This window comes from Pleurodeles waltl, chromosome 11 (assembly GCF_031143425.1).
Source record: "Pleurodeles waltl isolate 20211129_DDA chromosome 11, aPleWal1.hap1.20221129, whole genome shotgun sequence".
NCBI classification, from domain to species: Eukaryota; Metazoa; Chordata; class Amphibia; order Caudata; family Salamandridae; genus Pleurodeles; species Pleurodeles waltl.
The window spans coordinates 81,112,050-81,127,456 of record NC_090450.1 but is presented as its reverse complement, the minus strand read 5'-3'; the positions used below and the strand labels follow the sequence as shown (position 1 = coordinate 81,127,456).

General features: G+C 42.6%; 1 protein-coding gene across 2 annotated transcripts in view; it reads left to right on the top strand.

Annotated features, from left to right (window-relative positions):
• The window catches only part of LOC138265423 (fetuin-B-like), a 37,585-nt gene extending 25,898 nt beyond the window's left edge, over positions 1 to 11,687 (top strand). For both annotated transcript variants that reach the window (XM_069213121.1, XM_069213120.1), the window contains 2 exons: positions 8,208 to 8,297; positions 10,985 to 11,687. In XM_069213121.1, coding sequence (XP_069069222.1) covers positions 8,208 to 8,297; positions 10,985 to 11,638 — 744 coding nt within the window. In that variant the 3' untranslated portion in view covers positions 11,639 to 11,687. The remainder of the gene's footprint in view (positions 1 to 8,207; positions 8,298 to 10,984) is intronic.
• The last annotated feature ends 3,720 nt before the right edge of the window (positions 11,688 to 15,407 follow it).

Sequence of the window (15,407 nt, the reverse complement as noted above, 5' to 3'; positions counted from 1 at the left end):
AATGCTGCCCATTTTCCTTATAGGAAACCCAGCTATGCCTAAAAAAGAAATGTTTGTTTTTTATTTTACATTTGTCTGACAGTTGGGAGTGGTGGCCCACTTCCCAAACAAACATGTTTTTTCCATTCACAGAGGGGAAGTGTTTACAATAGAATGCATTCCCACCCAGAAGCCTGAGCTAGTAAGTTTTCAATGTTTTGTGACTTGATTTAATTCGCAAAAAATTGACACATTGCATGCCACTTCAGTATTTGGGAAGGATGCCTACAGCATCTCCGAATTGAAGTGAATCATACTCACACCAACCTGATATTTATGAGGTAGGTCACAAATTGCTAAACACTTTAGTTGGTGGCTGTCACATATCGCTTTCAACAAAGTAAACATTTTTTTAAATGCGTTTTTTTCTTACTGAAAATGTGGCTGTTTTCAACAGACGTTTTACTCATTTTTTTCAAAATTTCTTTGAAAGTTGGTATTGGGTCCTCGACTACTAAGTGATCTCAAACAAACTTTTTTGTAGCATACATAAAGAGGGAAGTTATCTCTTCCTTTTTGCGACTCGTCTATCTCCTCAACTCAAGAGTCTGCGATTTTTCGATGTTTTGTAAACAAATTTCTTTTGCAAATCATTGACACACATACCAGTTTGGTATTTGGAAACGCCAACAACAAGCTCCTTCCAAACACTAAGGGCCTGATTACAACTTTGGAGGAGGTGTTAATCCGTCCCAAATGTGACGGATATACCACCAGCCGTATTACGAATTCCATAGGATATAATAGACTCGTAATACGGCTGGTGGTATATCCGTCACTTTTGGGCCGGATTAACACCTTCCTCTAAAGTTTTAATCAGGCCCTAAATCGCTATTCATTCTCAATCCCACTTTAGGAGTCAGAAAAAGTTTACAGACTTCTAATTTGGGATTTCTACAACCGAAAATCTATTTTTTCAATTACAAACTCTTAGAGTTCTTGAAATTGCAAAAAAGGACCGTACAACTGTTTCACTATCCGCTACAGTTTGAAAGAAAAATATTCCTAATTTACATTATTGTCTTACACATCTCGGCGGCATTAAGACTATATCCAAAACATTCAAGAATCCAAACTCACTGCATCTTATTCTGTGCTCATTTAATATGAACATAATGTTGTCCACATAAACGATTATGGTAGACCTGACAGCCTTAGGGTGGTCACCCCTAACTTTTTGGACACTGTTTTTGCTGTTTTTAAGACTCTGCGCACTTTACCACTGCTAATCAGTGCAAAACTGCATATGCTCTCTCCCTTTAAACATGGTAACCTTGGATCATACCCAATTGGATTATTTAATTTACTTATAAGTCCCTAGTAGAAGGCACTATATGTGCCCAGGGCTTGTAGATTAAATGCTACTAGTGGGCCTGCAGCACTGATTGTGCCACCCACTTATGTAGCCCCTTAACCTTGTCTCAGGCCTGCCACTGCAAGGCCTGTGTGTGCAGTTTCACTGCCAATTCGACTTGGCATTTAAAAGCACTTGCCAAGCCTAAAACACCCCTTTTTCTACATATATGTCACCCCTAAGGTGTGCCCTAGGTAATCCCTAGGGCAGGGTGCTGTGTAGGTAAAAGGCAGGACATGTACATGTGTAGTTTATATGTCCTGGTAGTGTAAAACTCCTAAATTTGTTTATACACTACTGTGAGGCCTGCTCCCTTCATAGGCTAACATTGGGGCTGCCCTCATACATTGTTTGAGTGGTAGCTGCTGATCTGAAAGGAGTAGGAAGGTCATATTTAGTATGGCCAGAATGGTAATTCAAAATCTTGCTGACTGGTGAAGTTGGATTTAATATTACTATTTTAGAACTGCCACTTTTAGAAAGTGAGCATTTCTCTGCACTTAAATCGTTCTGTGTCTTACAATCCACGTCTGGCTGAGTTTAGGTGACAGCTCCTTGTGCATTCACTGAGACACAACCCAAACACAGGATACTCAAACTCACTTGCATACATCTGCATTTTGAATGGGTCTTCCTGGGCTGGGAGGGTAGAGGGCCTGCTCTCACACAAAAGACTGCCACACCCCCTTCTGTGACCCTGGCAGACAGGATTGAACTGAAAGGGGACCTGGTGCACTTCTAAGCCGCTCTTTGAAGTCTCCCCCACTTGAAAGGCACATTTGGGTATAAAAACAGGGCCTCTGCCCAACCAACTCAGACTCTTCCTGGAGAAGAAACCTGAACCAGAACCTGTACACTGAGAAGAAGAACTGCCTGGCTGCCCAAAGGCTCACCTGACTGCTTTCTGAAGAGGACTGCTGCCTTGCTTTTGCCCTGATGTCTTGCTGCTCTCTTGCTGTGCTGCAGAAGTGGTCTCCAAGGGCTTGGATAGAGCTTGCCTTCTGTTCCCTGAAGTCTCAGGACCAAAAAGACTTCTCATCTGCAGCTAAAATCCCTGTGCGGTGAAAATTCGACACACCGCCTGTCAAGAACGACGCACAGCCTGCTTGCAGTGAAAAATTCACCGCACACCAAGACCGGAACGACACAGCCCCGACTTTGCGATAGAAGATCGATGCAACGCCAGCGACGCGACCAGAACTTCGACGCACGGCCCTACTGGATCGACCCAAGCCGACTCAGAACGATGACGCCAGACTTCCTGAGAGGAATCGACGCAGCGCCTGACGTGCAAAAGAAAATTCCACGCATCGCCTACCTGAATCGACGCAGCTCCTGTGACTTCGTTCCGCAAGTCCAGGATTCCACGTATCGTCCCCGGGGCGTCTGAAAACAATGCAACCTGAAAAGGATCCAAGTCTGCATGCCGGAAATCGATGCAACGTCTTCCCCGCGTGGAAAAGAGCGACGCAAGTCCAAGTGCGAAGGGGCGAAACCGAAGCCTGATTGTTAGCCCTGAAGAAATTGTTCATGTTGATGTGCTCCTGCAGCTGGGTGGCTACTGTTTTCTCGATTATTAGCCCAAGGATTCAAAGATGCTTAATAGGGTGGACATTGGTGAGGAGGGCTGGGTCGACGATGCTTTCTTTAGCATGGAAGGGATATGATCTGTCTTAAGGGCATCTGTGAATTTTCCATGGATTAGGGAGACATAGACAATGTAGAGAAGGTGTGTGATAGCCTCTCTTTGGAGTGATTTGATAATGCAAGAAGGAAGGATGTTATGTTTATAGAAGTTGCTTTTAGAGAGTTCAAATATATTGGAGATGTTGGACCTGACATCCTTAGGGTGGTCACCCCTAACTTTTTGCCTGCCTCCCTCCAATTTTGAGATTCTGTTTTTGCTGGTTTTTAGACTCTGCGCACTTTACCACTACTAAACAGTGCTAAAGTGTATCTGCTCTCTCCCTTTAAACATGATAACATTGGATCACACCCAATTGTGCTATTTAATTTACTTATAAGTCCCTAGTAGAGTGCACTATATGTGCCCAGGGCCTGTAGATTAAAAGCTACTAGTGGGCCCGCAGCACTGATTGTGCCACCCACTTAAGTAGCCCCTTAACCTTGTCTCAGGCCTGCCTTTGCAAGGCCTGTGTGTGCAGTTTCACTGCCAATTCGACTTGCCATTTAAAAGTACTTGCCAAGCCTAAAACTCCCCTTTTTCTACATATAAGTCACCCCTAAGGTGTGCCCTAGGTAACCCCTAGGGCAGGGTGCTGTGTGGGTAGAAGGCATTACATGTACCTGTGTAGTTTACATGTTCTGGTAGTGTAAAACTCCTAAATTTGTTTTTACACTACTGTGAGGCCTGCTCCCTTCATAGGCTAACATTGGGGCTGCCCTCATACAGTATTGAAATGGTAGCTGCTGATCTGAAAGGAGTAGGAAGGTCATATTTAGTATGGCCAGAATGGTAATACAAAATCCTGCTGACTGGTGAAGTTGGATTTAATATTACTATTTTAAAAATGCCACTTTTAGAAAGTGAGCATTTCTCTGCACTTAAATCTTTCTGTGCCTTACAATCCACGTCTGGCTGGGTTTAGTTGACAGCTCCTTGTGTGTTCACTCAGACACACCCTAAACACAGGATACTCAGCCTCACTTGCATACATCTGCATTTTGAATGGGTCTTCCTGGGCTGGGAGGGTGGAGGGCCTGCTCTCACACAAAGGACTGCCACACCCCCTACTGGGACCCTGGCAGACAGGATTGAATTGAAAGGGGACCTGGTGCACTTCTGAGCCACTCTTTGAAGTCTCCCCTACTTCACAGGCACATGTGGATATAAAATCAGGGCCTCTGCCCTACCACCTCAGACACCTCCTGGAGAAGAAACTTGTAACCAGAATCTGCATCCTGCCAAGAAGAACTGCCTGGCTGCCCAAGGACTCACCTGACTGCTTTCTGTGAAGGACTGCTGCCTTGCTGTTGCCCTGCTGCCTTGCTGCTCCCTGGCTGTGGTGAAGACGTGCTCTCCAAGGGCTTGGATAGAGCTTGCCTCCTGTTCCCTGAAGTCTCTGGACCAAAAAGACTTCTCTCTTGCAACTGGACTCCTTGTGCGGCTACAATTCGACAGACAACTTGCTAAAAACTATGCACAGCCTGTCCCGCAGTGAGAAATTCACCGCACGTCGAACCGGAACGACGCAGCTCGACTTCGCAAGGAAAAGATCGACGTGGCGCCTGCGGTGCGACCAGAACTTTGACGCACGGTCCACCAGATCGACGCACAGCCGACCTGGGATGACGCAGCCCGACTTCCAGAGAGGAAATCAACACGGCGCCTGGCGTGCGGGAGAAATTTCCCCACACCGGCCACTGGAACGACACAGAGCTTGTCACAAGCCCAGGATTCCACGCACAAACCCCGGGGCGTCTGAAAATACCGCAACCCGAAGAGGATCCATGACCGAGTACCGGAAATCGACGCACAGCTGTCCCTGCATGGAAACTAAACGATGCATCGATCGTGTGCGGCCTGAGAAATCGACGCACACCCCTTTGTTTCTCCTCTTCTCCTCCCCTGCGGCCCTTTGCGGAGATTTTTCACGCGAACCAGGTACTTTGTGCTTGAAAGAGACTTTGTTTTCACTTTATATAATTTTTCAGTGGTATCCTTACATTTTCTTATTGCGTCTTTGATCGTTTTGACCTGCAAATATCCAAATAAATACTATATATTTTTCTAAACACTGTGTGGTGTATTTTTGTGTTACTGTAAGATTTATTGCACAAATACTTTACACATTGCCTTCTAAGTTAAGCCTGACTGCTCAGTGCCAAGCTACAAGAGGGTGGGCACAGGATAATTTGGATTGTGTGTGACATACCCAGACTAGAGTGAGGGTCCTTGCTTCGACAGGGGGTAAACTGACTGCCAACCAAAGACCCTATTTCTAACATATTAGTTTTATCCATTTAGCTCTTGAAACATCAACACTATTAGTTTAATTAGTTTTGTAAAGCGGTAATGTGCTAACCCCCCCCGGGCCAAAAGGGAAACAACTGAAGTGATAAACCTGATTGTACCATTGAAACTGCAGGTACTTTCTAACATTTTTGTGAATAGGAACCATCAGAAATAAGTGTATCTTGTAGGCCTAGACAGTCCATCTAATGTCCCTGTAAAAGAGAATCTCTGATCAGGAGAATAGTTTCCATCTAGAACTGATGGCACACTACAAAGCATTTGAATTGTTTCAGGTTTATCACAGGTTGCATAATTGTGTTTTTTTTTCTGAATTAGAATGGAATTTCTGAGAAAAGCTGAGAGGTTTTAGCGCGTCTGAACCTATTTGGTTAATTTTCATTAATTTATAAGGGGACGTGTTTGTAGGTCGATGGGCCCTTTGACTGCGCTTAGAGTAGTTCCCACCATGAGAGTCCGTACCAACACAATTCAATACCAATGTCAATCAATAGCACCAACAATCATAAGAGTCAGTAATTGACACGCACCATGACCTTTCGGTCTTGAATAACCACACCTTTATGTAAATGTTAGAATGTTTATTTCCCTATATTAACAATGCTAATATCATGTAACTTAGTCTCAAAATCAAATGATAAACATACAGAAACAATACTGGCTGCCCAAATCTACTAAAGAATCACAATGTAATCAGGGCTTGGACCACTACACATTCTAAGGTTAGATTACAGATCAGTGGCAAGAATACCTGCACAAGAGAAATTGTATACATTTAGATTCGGAAAAGAAAAGACATCAATTGTTATTATGTGTAGCAAACATCATCAGTGAGTACCCTAACTAACCTTCAGATTAGAATAGCATGTTTTGCCTTCATGCAAAGCAATTTAGTCAATACAAATTTGAAAAAAACATCTAACTATGACTCTGTCAAAATTAGCAGTAGGTAGGTAGGGACAAAAGCAAATAGACATAACAATCCTTAACATCGTCTTATACCTTGCCTCAGTCTGGTTCAGCAAGCTGTGACAGTCTTCGTCAATAGGACATGAGTTGGGTTAGCAAGGCACTGAAATTCAGCATTAAAGTTCGGGAAAGTAAAGTCTCTTCATGCAGCACAGAAAGAATATTAGCTAATAGCGTCTCGGGATGGTTGAGAAAGAAAAAGCTAATGGCATGTCTCCTCCTGGTGCAGTCTGACTAAGTTAGATTTCTTAAAACTACTTCCCACGTTGCTATTGGTCAAAGAATTGTACGTTTACGTTTAGTCCAATGAAAGTTGAACCCCAAATCTAAGATTTTACAAGTACACAGTTCACATGTCGATGATTGGCTCCTCTGCTCCTGTTCCTGTTGTTGGGCTTGTCAGGTAACAAATGTGTATCAGCTTATACTCCAGTCTATGCACCCATTGTCTTCTCCTGGGAAGGTCGTCTTTACACACTCTAAGTTACACAATGTATCCCTAGCTAGTACAGCATATTCTACAAAGCAGTTCTCATGGGAAAGAATTTCAGCTACCAGCACTTGGTCAATGCAGTGGAAAATAACAATTTAATTCTCTAAGCAGGCATTTCATAATTCGCCTATGCGATGCAGCTTGACATGAGGCCGTGCAACTAGGGCCAAGACCTCGCTAAATTAAGGCCTACGATTAATAAAGCAAATACATAATACATAACCTTTAATAGGACATACTACTACATTAATTCAAACATGAGCTCAACATTTTATGTTAATAAGCTGTTAATAAGTACACTTTGTGAATATTGGGGGTCACTCAAGTAAGCACAATTTCAAATGTGTGTATTATTTCTCTACGTTAACTCATTTTCTATGCAAATTCAACACTCAGAATACATGAATATTCATTAGTAAAAATTCAGCGTTAACAGAGGTGAAGAAACGTTTGCTGAATCTCATCTTTCAAGATTAGATAGTCTACTTCTCAGGAGTCCTAATTGCTGAGTTCCTCTGAAAAATTGAGAATTTCAGGAAGGAAAGTTTTAAAAGGTTCTGAATGAAGTGCTATAATATAAAATTAAATTGTGGCTAAAACCCAGTGCTCTAAGTTTACTTTTTGCCAGCCTGAAAAACAAGTTGCCAAACAAACCCTATTATCAGAGGGCCAGAAATTCCTCTTTGCGCTCTGGAACCTCTGTGTCTAAATTCCTGGTTTGAAAAAGCAGAATGACAGGACTCAGCATTAGAGTTGATGGAAAGTGACTAATGTCTCTGTCAGCCCTCTCAAAAACATGGTGGCTGAAAACTGCCTTTAGCAAAAACTGAGCTTTATCCAAAGAGGCAAATGTTTTCACGTACTTGATTTAATATTTAATACAAGAACCGCCAGATGACATTCTTTTTGCCTGAGGATTTTCATCAGTGGCCCCATATATGTAGTCAATTTTTGAGAGAAGACCTTTCCAACAATCACATTCAATTGCTACTTTGGTGTTGCCTAAACAGCATATTGCCCTTTGAGTCCAACTTGACAATTCACTGTAGATTTGTTTCTTTTTAATTTTTGGCTGCTACTAAATAAAGCAAAACAGGTTTGGGAAACATATGAGCATTGATTCTTGCCATCAAATCAAGTGCCACAATTTTCACAAGTGGGACTTTGCAAGCTGACAATGCACTGGCTTTGTTGACATTAGTCAGCCCCATTCTAGAGTGTTAAGCTAAATTTGAGAGGCACAGCAAGCTTATCTGATGGTATTCAAATTTCAGAAGCATCGTAACAAAATAACAGTGTGTTAATCAATAGAATCATTAGTTTACAACTTGACACAATATGTTTCCTTTCTTTTTCAGCATGTCGGGTTTTGCAAGGGTAACTCACGTACCCCTAGATCACCTCTTGAGTCTGGTCTCTCTGTCTCCTGTGAGATCTATGATCCCAAGGTAAGTTGTACATGTTGAGACATTTGACATGAACAGCCAGGTAAGAATGCATGGTACAGAAGTCCGTAAGTAAAATAAGTTCTTGTATGTCTTTACATTTTTTTCAAGCTGTACGACCACAGGTTTTGCACCTTGTAATTCGCAACTCATTTGTGAGCCATAAATTGAGGGTCGAAAAAACAAATGTACAACAGTGTAACTCACACTGTTCGCAATTCCCAATGGGGTTGCAAATGACCTATCTCATCAATATTCATGAGGTAGGTCGCGATTTGCGACCCCATTGGGAATGACTGCACTCACAGGGATGGTGACCTGCTGGGGATGCATTTCAAAAAGAAAAATGAAACATTTCAGTTTCATTTTTTCAGAGTAGACAGTGGTCCATGGGACCACTGCCTGCTCTGAAACAATATTTTCTCTCCATTTGCAAAGGGGAAGTGGTCCGATGGGGACCTATTCCTAGTGGTAACTGCAATTGTTTTGCAACCGCAATTGCACGCCCCTTCCAAATAGCGACTCATAAATTTATTTTGAGATTCAGTAAATAGATTACTGAATTGCAAAATAGGGAAATCGGGCCATTCGCGACAAGAAAAAAGCTACGCACATCTGGACCTATGTACTTAGCAAGTTACACGAAAAGGGAATTTGGGAGGCAGGTGAACAAAGTGCACCATGATGCCGTCAGGCCTGTCCCTTGCAAATACACTTTCTTAGGGCTCTAAAAATAAAGTGGTCACTGTGATCTGTGTTTCATAAACCACCAACTTAGTGGAGCAACCCACAATTTCATAGATCTTAGTAAGCTGTAGGAGTATGACATGAAATTAATAAATTGAGGATTTAAAGAGTGTAATAGTAATGTCGTAAGGTAAACTAATGTAAGGTATCCTCGAATTCACACTTGTTTTGCAACACATTAACTACATACTCCTTGTACTGTATCGTTTTAATGTAGTGGTTCACAGACTTAACCGTAACCCTCATTAAACTGAACCGTCCTCCTCTTTGTCACATTCTTTACAGAATGTGTCTGAGCCACATTCACAACCAGGAAAACACAATGGCCCTCATTACAACCCTGGCGGTCAAAGACCGCCTGGGTTGTTTTGGCGATTGTACCGCCAACAGGCTGGCGGTACAAATCACCATATTATGACCACAGCGGTAGTGCCGCGGTCGCACCGCCGGGACCGGTGTTTTCCCACCATCGTTGTCCCAGCAGTTATAATCCGCCAGAGCTGCCCCGGGGATTATGACTCCCCTTCCCGCCAGCCTGTCCATGGCGGTAGAGACCGCCATGGAAAGGCTGGCGGGAAGGGGAGTCGCGGCGCCCCTGGGGGCCCCTGCACTGCCCATGCACTTGGCATGGGCAGTGTAGGTGCCCCCCAGGCACAGCCCCACCGTGCCTTTCACTGTCTGCACAGCAGACAGTGAAAAGCGCAACGGGTGCAGCTGCACTCGTTGCACGGCCGCAACACCGCCAGCTCCATTAGGAGCCTGCTGTAATGTTGCGGCCAAGATCACCGCTGCCGGCCTAGTAGGGATGTTGTAATGCGGCCGGTGGGTTTGTGGCTGCATAGGCGGCCACTCGGCGGTCCAACCTTGGCAGGCGGCCTCTGCCACCCGCCAAGGTTGTAATGAGGGCCAATATCCCTTTCAGTTTGACTGATTTCAAACCCCTTCACGTTTTATTGGGCATATAATAACTGACTTTTTGCTTGAGAGTGTTGTTTGTACTAACCATGCACTATCACAATGGTCGAAAACAGAGACTGCCCACAAGGTGGTGAGGAACAAAAACAAGTACTGTGAGGAAGAAGAGTGGGGCTCATTGCAAATAGGTTTATGGATAAGTAATGAACACATTACTACTTCATCTCTTTTGATCGTCATAGTTGGCAGCTAATCAACTCTCTCATAGGTTTTTTACTTCATCTTATTGATAAACACCAAAGTTGAGACCATTTTCTGCAGAGAACACACAGAGGAACAGCCATCACAAGTGGAGAATCATACACCCTGCACAGCACATCCCAACGTCTGTCTGCTGAGAATCATATACATGTAGCCCCCTGGCCCACAAATGGTCTCAGCTCTTTTTCTACTAAAGCATAACACACAATCTCGCAGACTTGTATATTTTATAATGGATTTGGCATGCAAGTTCTTTACAAAGCACACCACAAAATAGTTTGATATAACACAAAAGCACAAGCATTGGGGAAATACATGTTGTAGGTAATGGATGAACTAATGTACACCTTTGTCTTCAATGGTACTATATATATACTGCAACCTCCAACAATAGATAGTGGACCTTAAACAATACCATAAATCTAAGCTGGGAAAAGCACAGAGAGACCAGGTCAACATCCACCATCTTTTGAACCCTGACATAGGCTCACCATTGCAATGTCAAACAGCCCAATACTGAGACAAAACTGTCTCTTGGTGATAATACCATCCTCTGATGTGCATGAAGCACACTAAACCAGATGCAGACAATAACAAAATTATGACTGCGCCTGATATTTCAGAAGACATTTGTATTATTTATTTGATTTTTAAGGTGATGTTTAAAATAAAAATGCAATTCCACTAACAGCTGCACAGATTCTCAGAAAAACCATACAATAAAATCTTTATCATAAATGACATGCTTTTTACCTGTTTTTTCATAGCCTGATCCTCATCATAGGCATCGTGGACGTGGTCCTCATAGTCATGGTCACAAACACGGTCACAAGCATGGAAGAGGCCATAGGCATCATCACCATCATCATCCTCATGGGCACAACCATACCCATTCAGAAAATGGAAATCACCATCAGGAGGAACATCCAGGTCGTGAGCGATGGGGCAAACATAGGGAAAGGCATAGTGAACCTCACTGGCATGGGGAAAGTCATGCAGAAAAGCACAGCGGAAAGCATGGAAAAGGGCATGAAAAAGGACATGGACATGGAAAGGATCATGGGCGAGGTCGTGGTCCTCCCAATGGTGGACACAAACAACACGGCAGCTCATCAGAAGAACATACTGGATCAAAGCCAATGCCTCCCCCACCTTCAGGGCCTGTTGGGTCGGTGCAGCTCATTTATTGGGTGAACGAGACAGATGTTTTTCCTGTTCCAACTATTCCTGACCCGTCTCTCAGTGCTCCCACTGGTTCTCCTGCAGTTCCAGGAGGAACTGTCGGCCCCAGCTCATTTGATCCATTTAAGGATCCAGTGCCTCAGCCTTTCCCATTGGTTCCTTCAAATTCACCAGGATGCCCAGCAAAGCCCAAGCATCAGTTGCCACTCATTGAGTCCTTATTGCCACTGCCTAAGTAAAAGTCAAATGAAATAATGCAACACGAATAAATACATTTCTAATTAACAAGAGTGGCCCAAAGTGTCTTATTTTTTTATACACTAGGTTTGGATATTCTAATAAATTGCATGAGTTTTTTTTGATTTGTCTCCCTTTCTACTTCCTTTTTAATGAAAATTTTCAGACCAACAATGGTGCTGCAAAATCATGTAAGAAACAATGGGCCTCATTTACAAGAATCTGACGCATCGGCCCAATGTGTCAGATTTCTTGCTCTGACCAACGATTACCTAATGGGCCATGGATGCGCTGTATTTACGATACAGAGCTCCATGCCGCACTTTTTCACAGATTCGTCAGAAATTCTGACACATCTGTGGCTCTAAACTGATGCATTGCTGGACTAGCATAAAAAAATGACCCTACTCCAGCAATGCGAAGAAGGTTCCCATAGAGAGCAGGCATTAAAATTCTGATGCAGTGAAGTCGTAGAACGATTCAGTGAAATATTGTAAATTTCACTGCGTCAGTTCTGCGTGGCTTCTCCTGAGGGAATGCCAACCTTGCACATATTATACCTGGTGCAGGTGTAATGTGAAGCAAGGCTTTGCAAACTGACGCATTGGGCCAACATGTCAGTTTGCAAATGTGGAGCAGAGTAAAGCACTGCTTACATCACAGTTGCGTTAAAAACAAATTATGCAACAGTGGCGCAAAGGCCTTGCAAATGAGGCCCAATAGGTACTAGTAGAGTCAACCAACCAAAGGTACAAAATAATTGCATCAACAGCATCCACCACTTGTCGAATCCCTTCTATCACGTTTTCCAATACATATATTGATATTTTACCCAAACTGTCTCCGCCAATTCATTAGGCATGCTTTCACACATGTTCACATTTATGCCTTTGCTTGAGAGGGTGGGGAACATATACAACTCAAAATACTTATTTCAAGCTTCTATAGCTACTATTAGTAACTTTATAGGCATATTTTAGGCGTAGGACACCCAAATGTAGTTATGTACGGTGTACATGTAACCCCTTTCCTACACTGTGTAGAAATGTGACGAGAAGAAAACGGAAACAGACACAACCCGAAGAACATACATTCCTAACACATATTACTCCTGGTAGCATGTAAAAATAGTCCGTTCTCCAGGCTCTCAAACAATTCTCCCTGTGTAGTGAGATGATGTGAAGCCTTACATCAATTACATGTGTGTTGTGTGCCATTTGGTATGTGGGCTTAGGAAATGAAATGTGTTATAACGTATCTTTCAGTGTGGGTGAGTAGTTTAAGAAGTGGAAGGAGCTGTCTGTATTTTTTAAATCATTTACAATTTCATATTTTTAAATGTCTATGTATGTGCATCTGTTATGTTTACTTTTTTATAACATGATTTGTAAAGGTGCCTTCGCTGTCTATAATTGAATGATTAGTTTTAAACTATGGTTTATGCTATTTTTCTGTAGTTATATGTATAATCGTTTATGTGTTTAATATTTGTGTGTGAGTTAGTGTGTATATAAATATATACTTAAATAATTATTTTATTATGTTTAAGGTTATTAGCAACAAAAAAATGTTATTTTAAGTTTTTTTTTAATTAAATTAATTTAGCAAATCACTTTTAAAGAAATTGAATAAATATTAAATAAAAAAATGTTAGTGAACATAGGATATTTTTAAATTGATGTTTAAAAATATTATTTGTAAATACCATGAATTTGCTACATAAATGAATTATTTAATGCACATTTAGGGGCATCTTTACGAGCTCATTGCATTGCCGAATCGTCACTTTTTGTGATGGTCTGGCAGCGCAAACCGAATGGCCTCAAAGTTATGGAGTAAGGCCAGGCAGCGCAAATCGCTGTGTTGCCTTACTCTGCACTCGGGGGGCATTCCATGGGCGTTGTGGTGGGTGTTCCCACGCAGCACTCATGATTTTGACTCTTCCCCAGATGTACAAAACCATATAAACCTGGGGATGCGCCAAATCTTACGCCTCCCGAGGCGAGGCATAACGAGGAGAATACCTTTATTTCTCCTAATTTTTCCTTCTTTCCATCTGTGCTGCATTCTGCAGCACACATAGAAAGAGGAAAATGCCTAAGCTGTTTGTTTTTGTGCAGGAAGGTGCCCGTTCCCGCACAGAAAAAATCCAGCCTACAACACAGGCACCCTTACGACATTATGCAAGGGTGCCTGCGTTGGCGCTAGGCTGTCGAAACGGCGTCACCACAGTGGAAAGGACAGGAATGCACCATATTGGATAAATATGGTGCATTTCTGCCCTTTAACTTTGGTGTAGAGTGGTGCAGCATGGTGACCTGCTGTGTTGCCCTACGCCAAATCCCCATATATGAGGGCCTTAATGTATTTGCAAATAAGTGTGAACATTTACTAACAGTAACTTTGGATTTGTGGGACGCTACACCCCCTGAGTTAAGGGGGTGAAGACTTGCACGTCTATACTTCCATGAAAACCACAGTCACATTGGTGAAAACCAAAACAATGTACACTTACACATGGGTGAAGTAGTAGAAGAGTTACATATATCTATATCTAAACATGTGAAAAACTTTGTGAATCAGACTCAAAGTCTTTCAACTATCTTCTGTCATAGAACCATTTAATAAAGTCTACTGCATGGCTTCAAAGAGAATGGTATCCTATCCATAACATGGAGAACAAGATCATTTCAGCATGTATGTGATTCGGTGTCATGATGAGATAAATCATGCCACGAAAATCACCAAAAATGAAATCATTAAATCAATTACACACATTTAACATTTTTGGCACAATAATGGGCACACTTCGGCAGAAGCTTGCCTCCCTTGTGTAGAATTAATTTGGGGGGAAGGGTGCAGGAGGATGGTGGGAGGTTGATCAAAGGCACCAGAGGGACAAAGTCATGTAGTCTGAGGAGCAAGAAACAAGTGCAATGATGAAGCTGGGTAGAAGGGAAAGAAGATTGGAGGAATATTTGGATGCTTGCACAGCTCTCCCCTGTAACTCACGCAGTTCTTTGAGTCCATGCACAATCAGTAGCATATAACCCACATTCTCAATATTTGAGAGGTTGTATTCAGCTGCGCGACAGACATTTAAAGAACAGCAAACCCTGTCTCTGCATTTGCTTCTTCCACATGACTGCAGGCCATCTTCTTCCCTAACATCATTTCTTGTTTCTTATTTTTTTTTCTTCTGCTAGTCACTTCTCCTCTGTCCTTAGCTCCACTCTCTCTCTTCCTTTGTGTTTTGTAGATCCATCTCTAGCTCAAGCCTGCTAAGCAGCAGCGAACACTCCCTCAGGGAGTATGGCTAACTGCAGGATCAGGAATGTGGTTAGTAGAGAATGAAAGAGGAAGAAGAAATTAAAAGCAGGAAACTTAAAGGATAATCTTCTGATGGATTTATGTTCACAGAAGTCTTAGGTAGGGGCTCATGGTGGAGTGTTTTCATCTCATTAGTCCGTTAATAATTATGTCTTATGAATTCAGAAAACGTGTCTCTTCTGACTCTACACACACAACTCATCTGTAGTCATATCCTCCAACCTAACATCTATAAAGTGCTGGTTGGCTAACATCATTGCTAAGAGCCTGATCCAGAGAGCAGAACTACTGTATTTACACTTTCAGGGTGACAGAGTAAATACTTTGTCGCCCTGATGTAGAGCCCATACGCCAGATTTAGAGACCCTCTGGGCACCTTTATTCACCGCCAGTGCTGCCGTCATAGTTCCTGTCGTAGTGCTAAAAGTTTGATGGACAGTT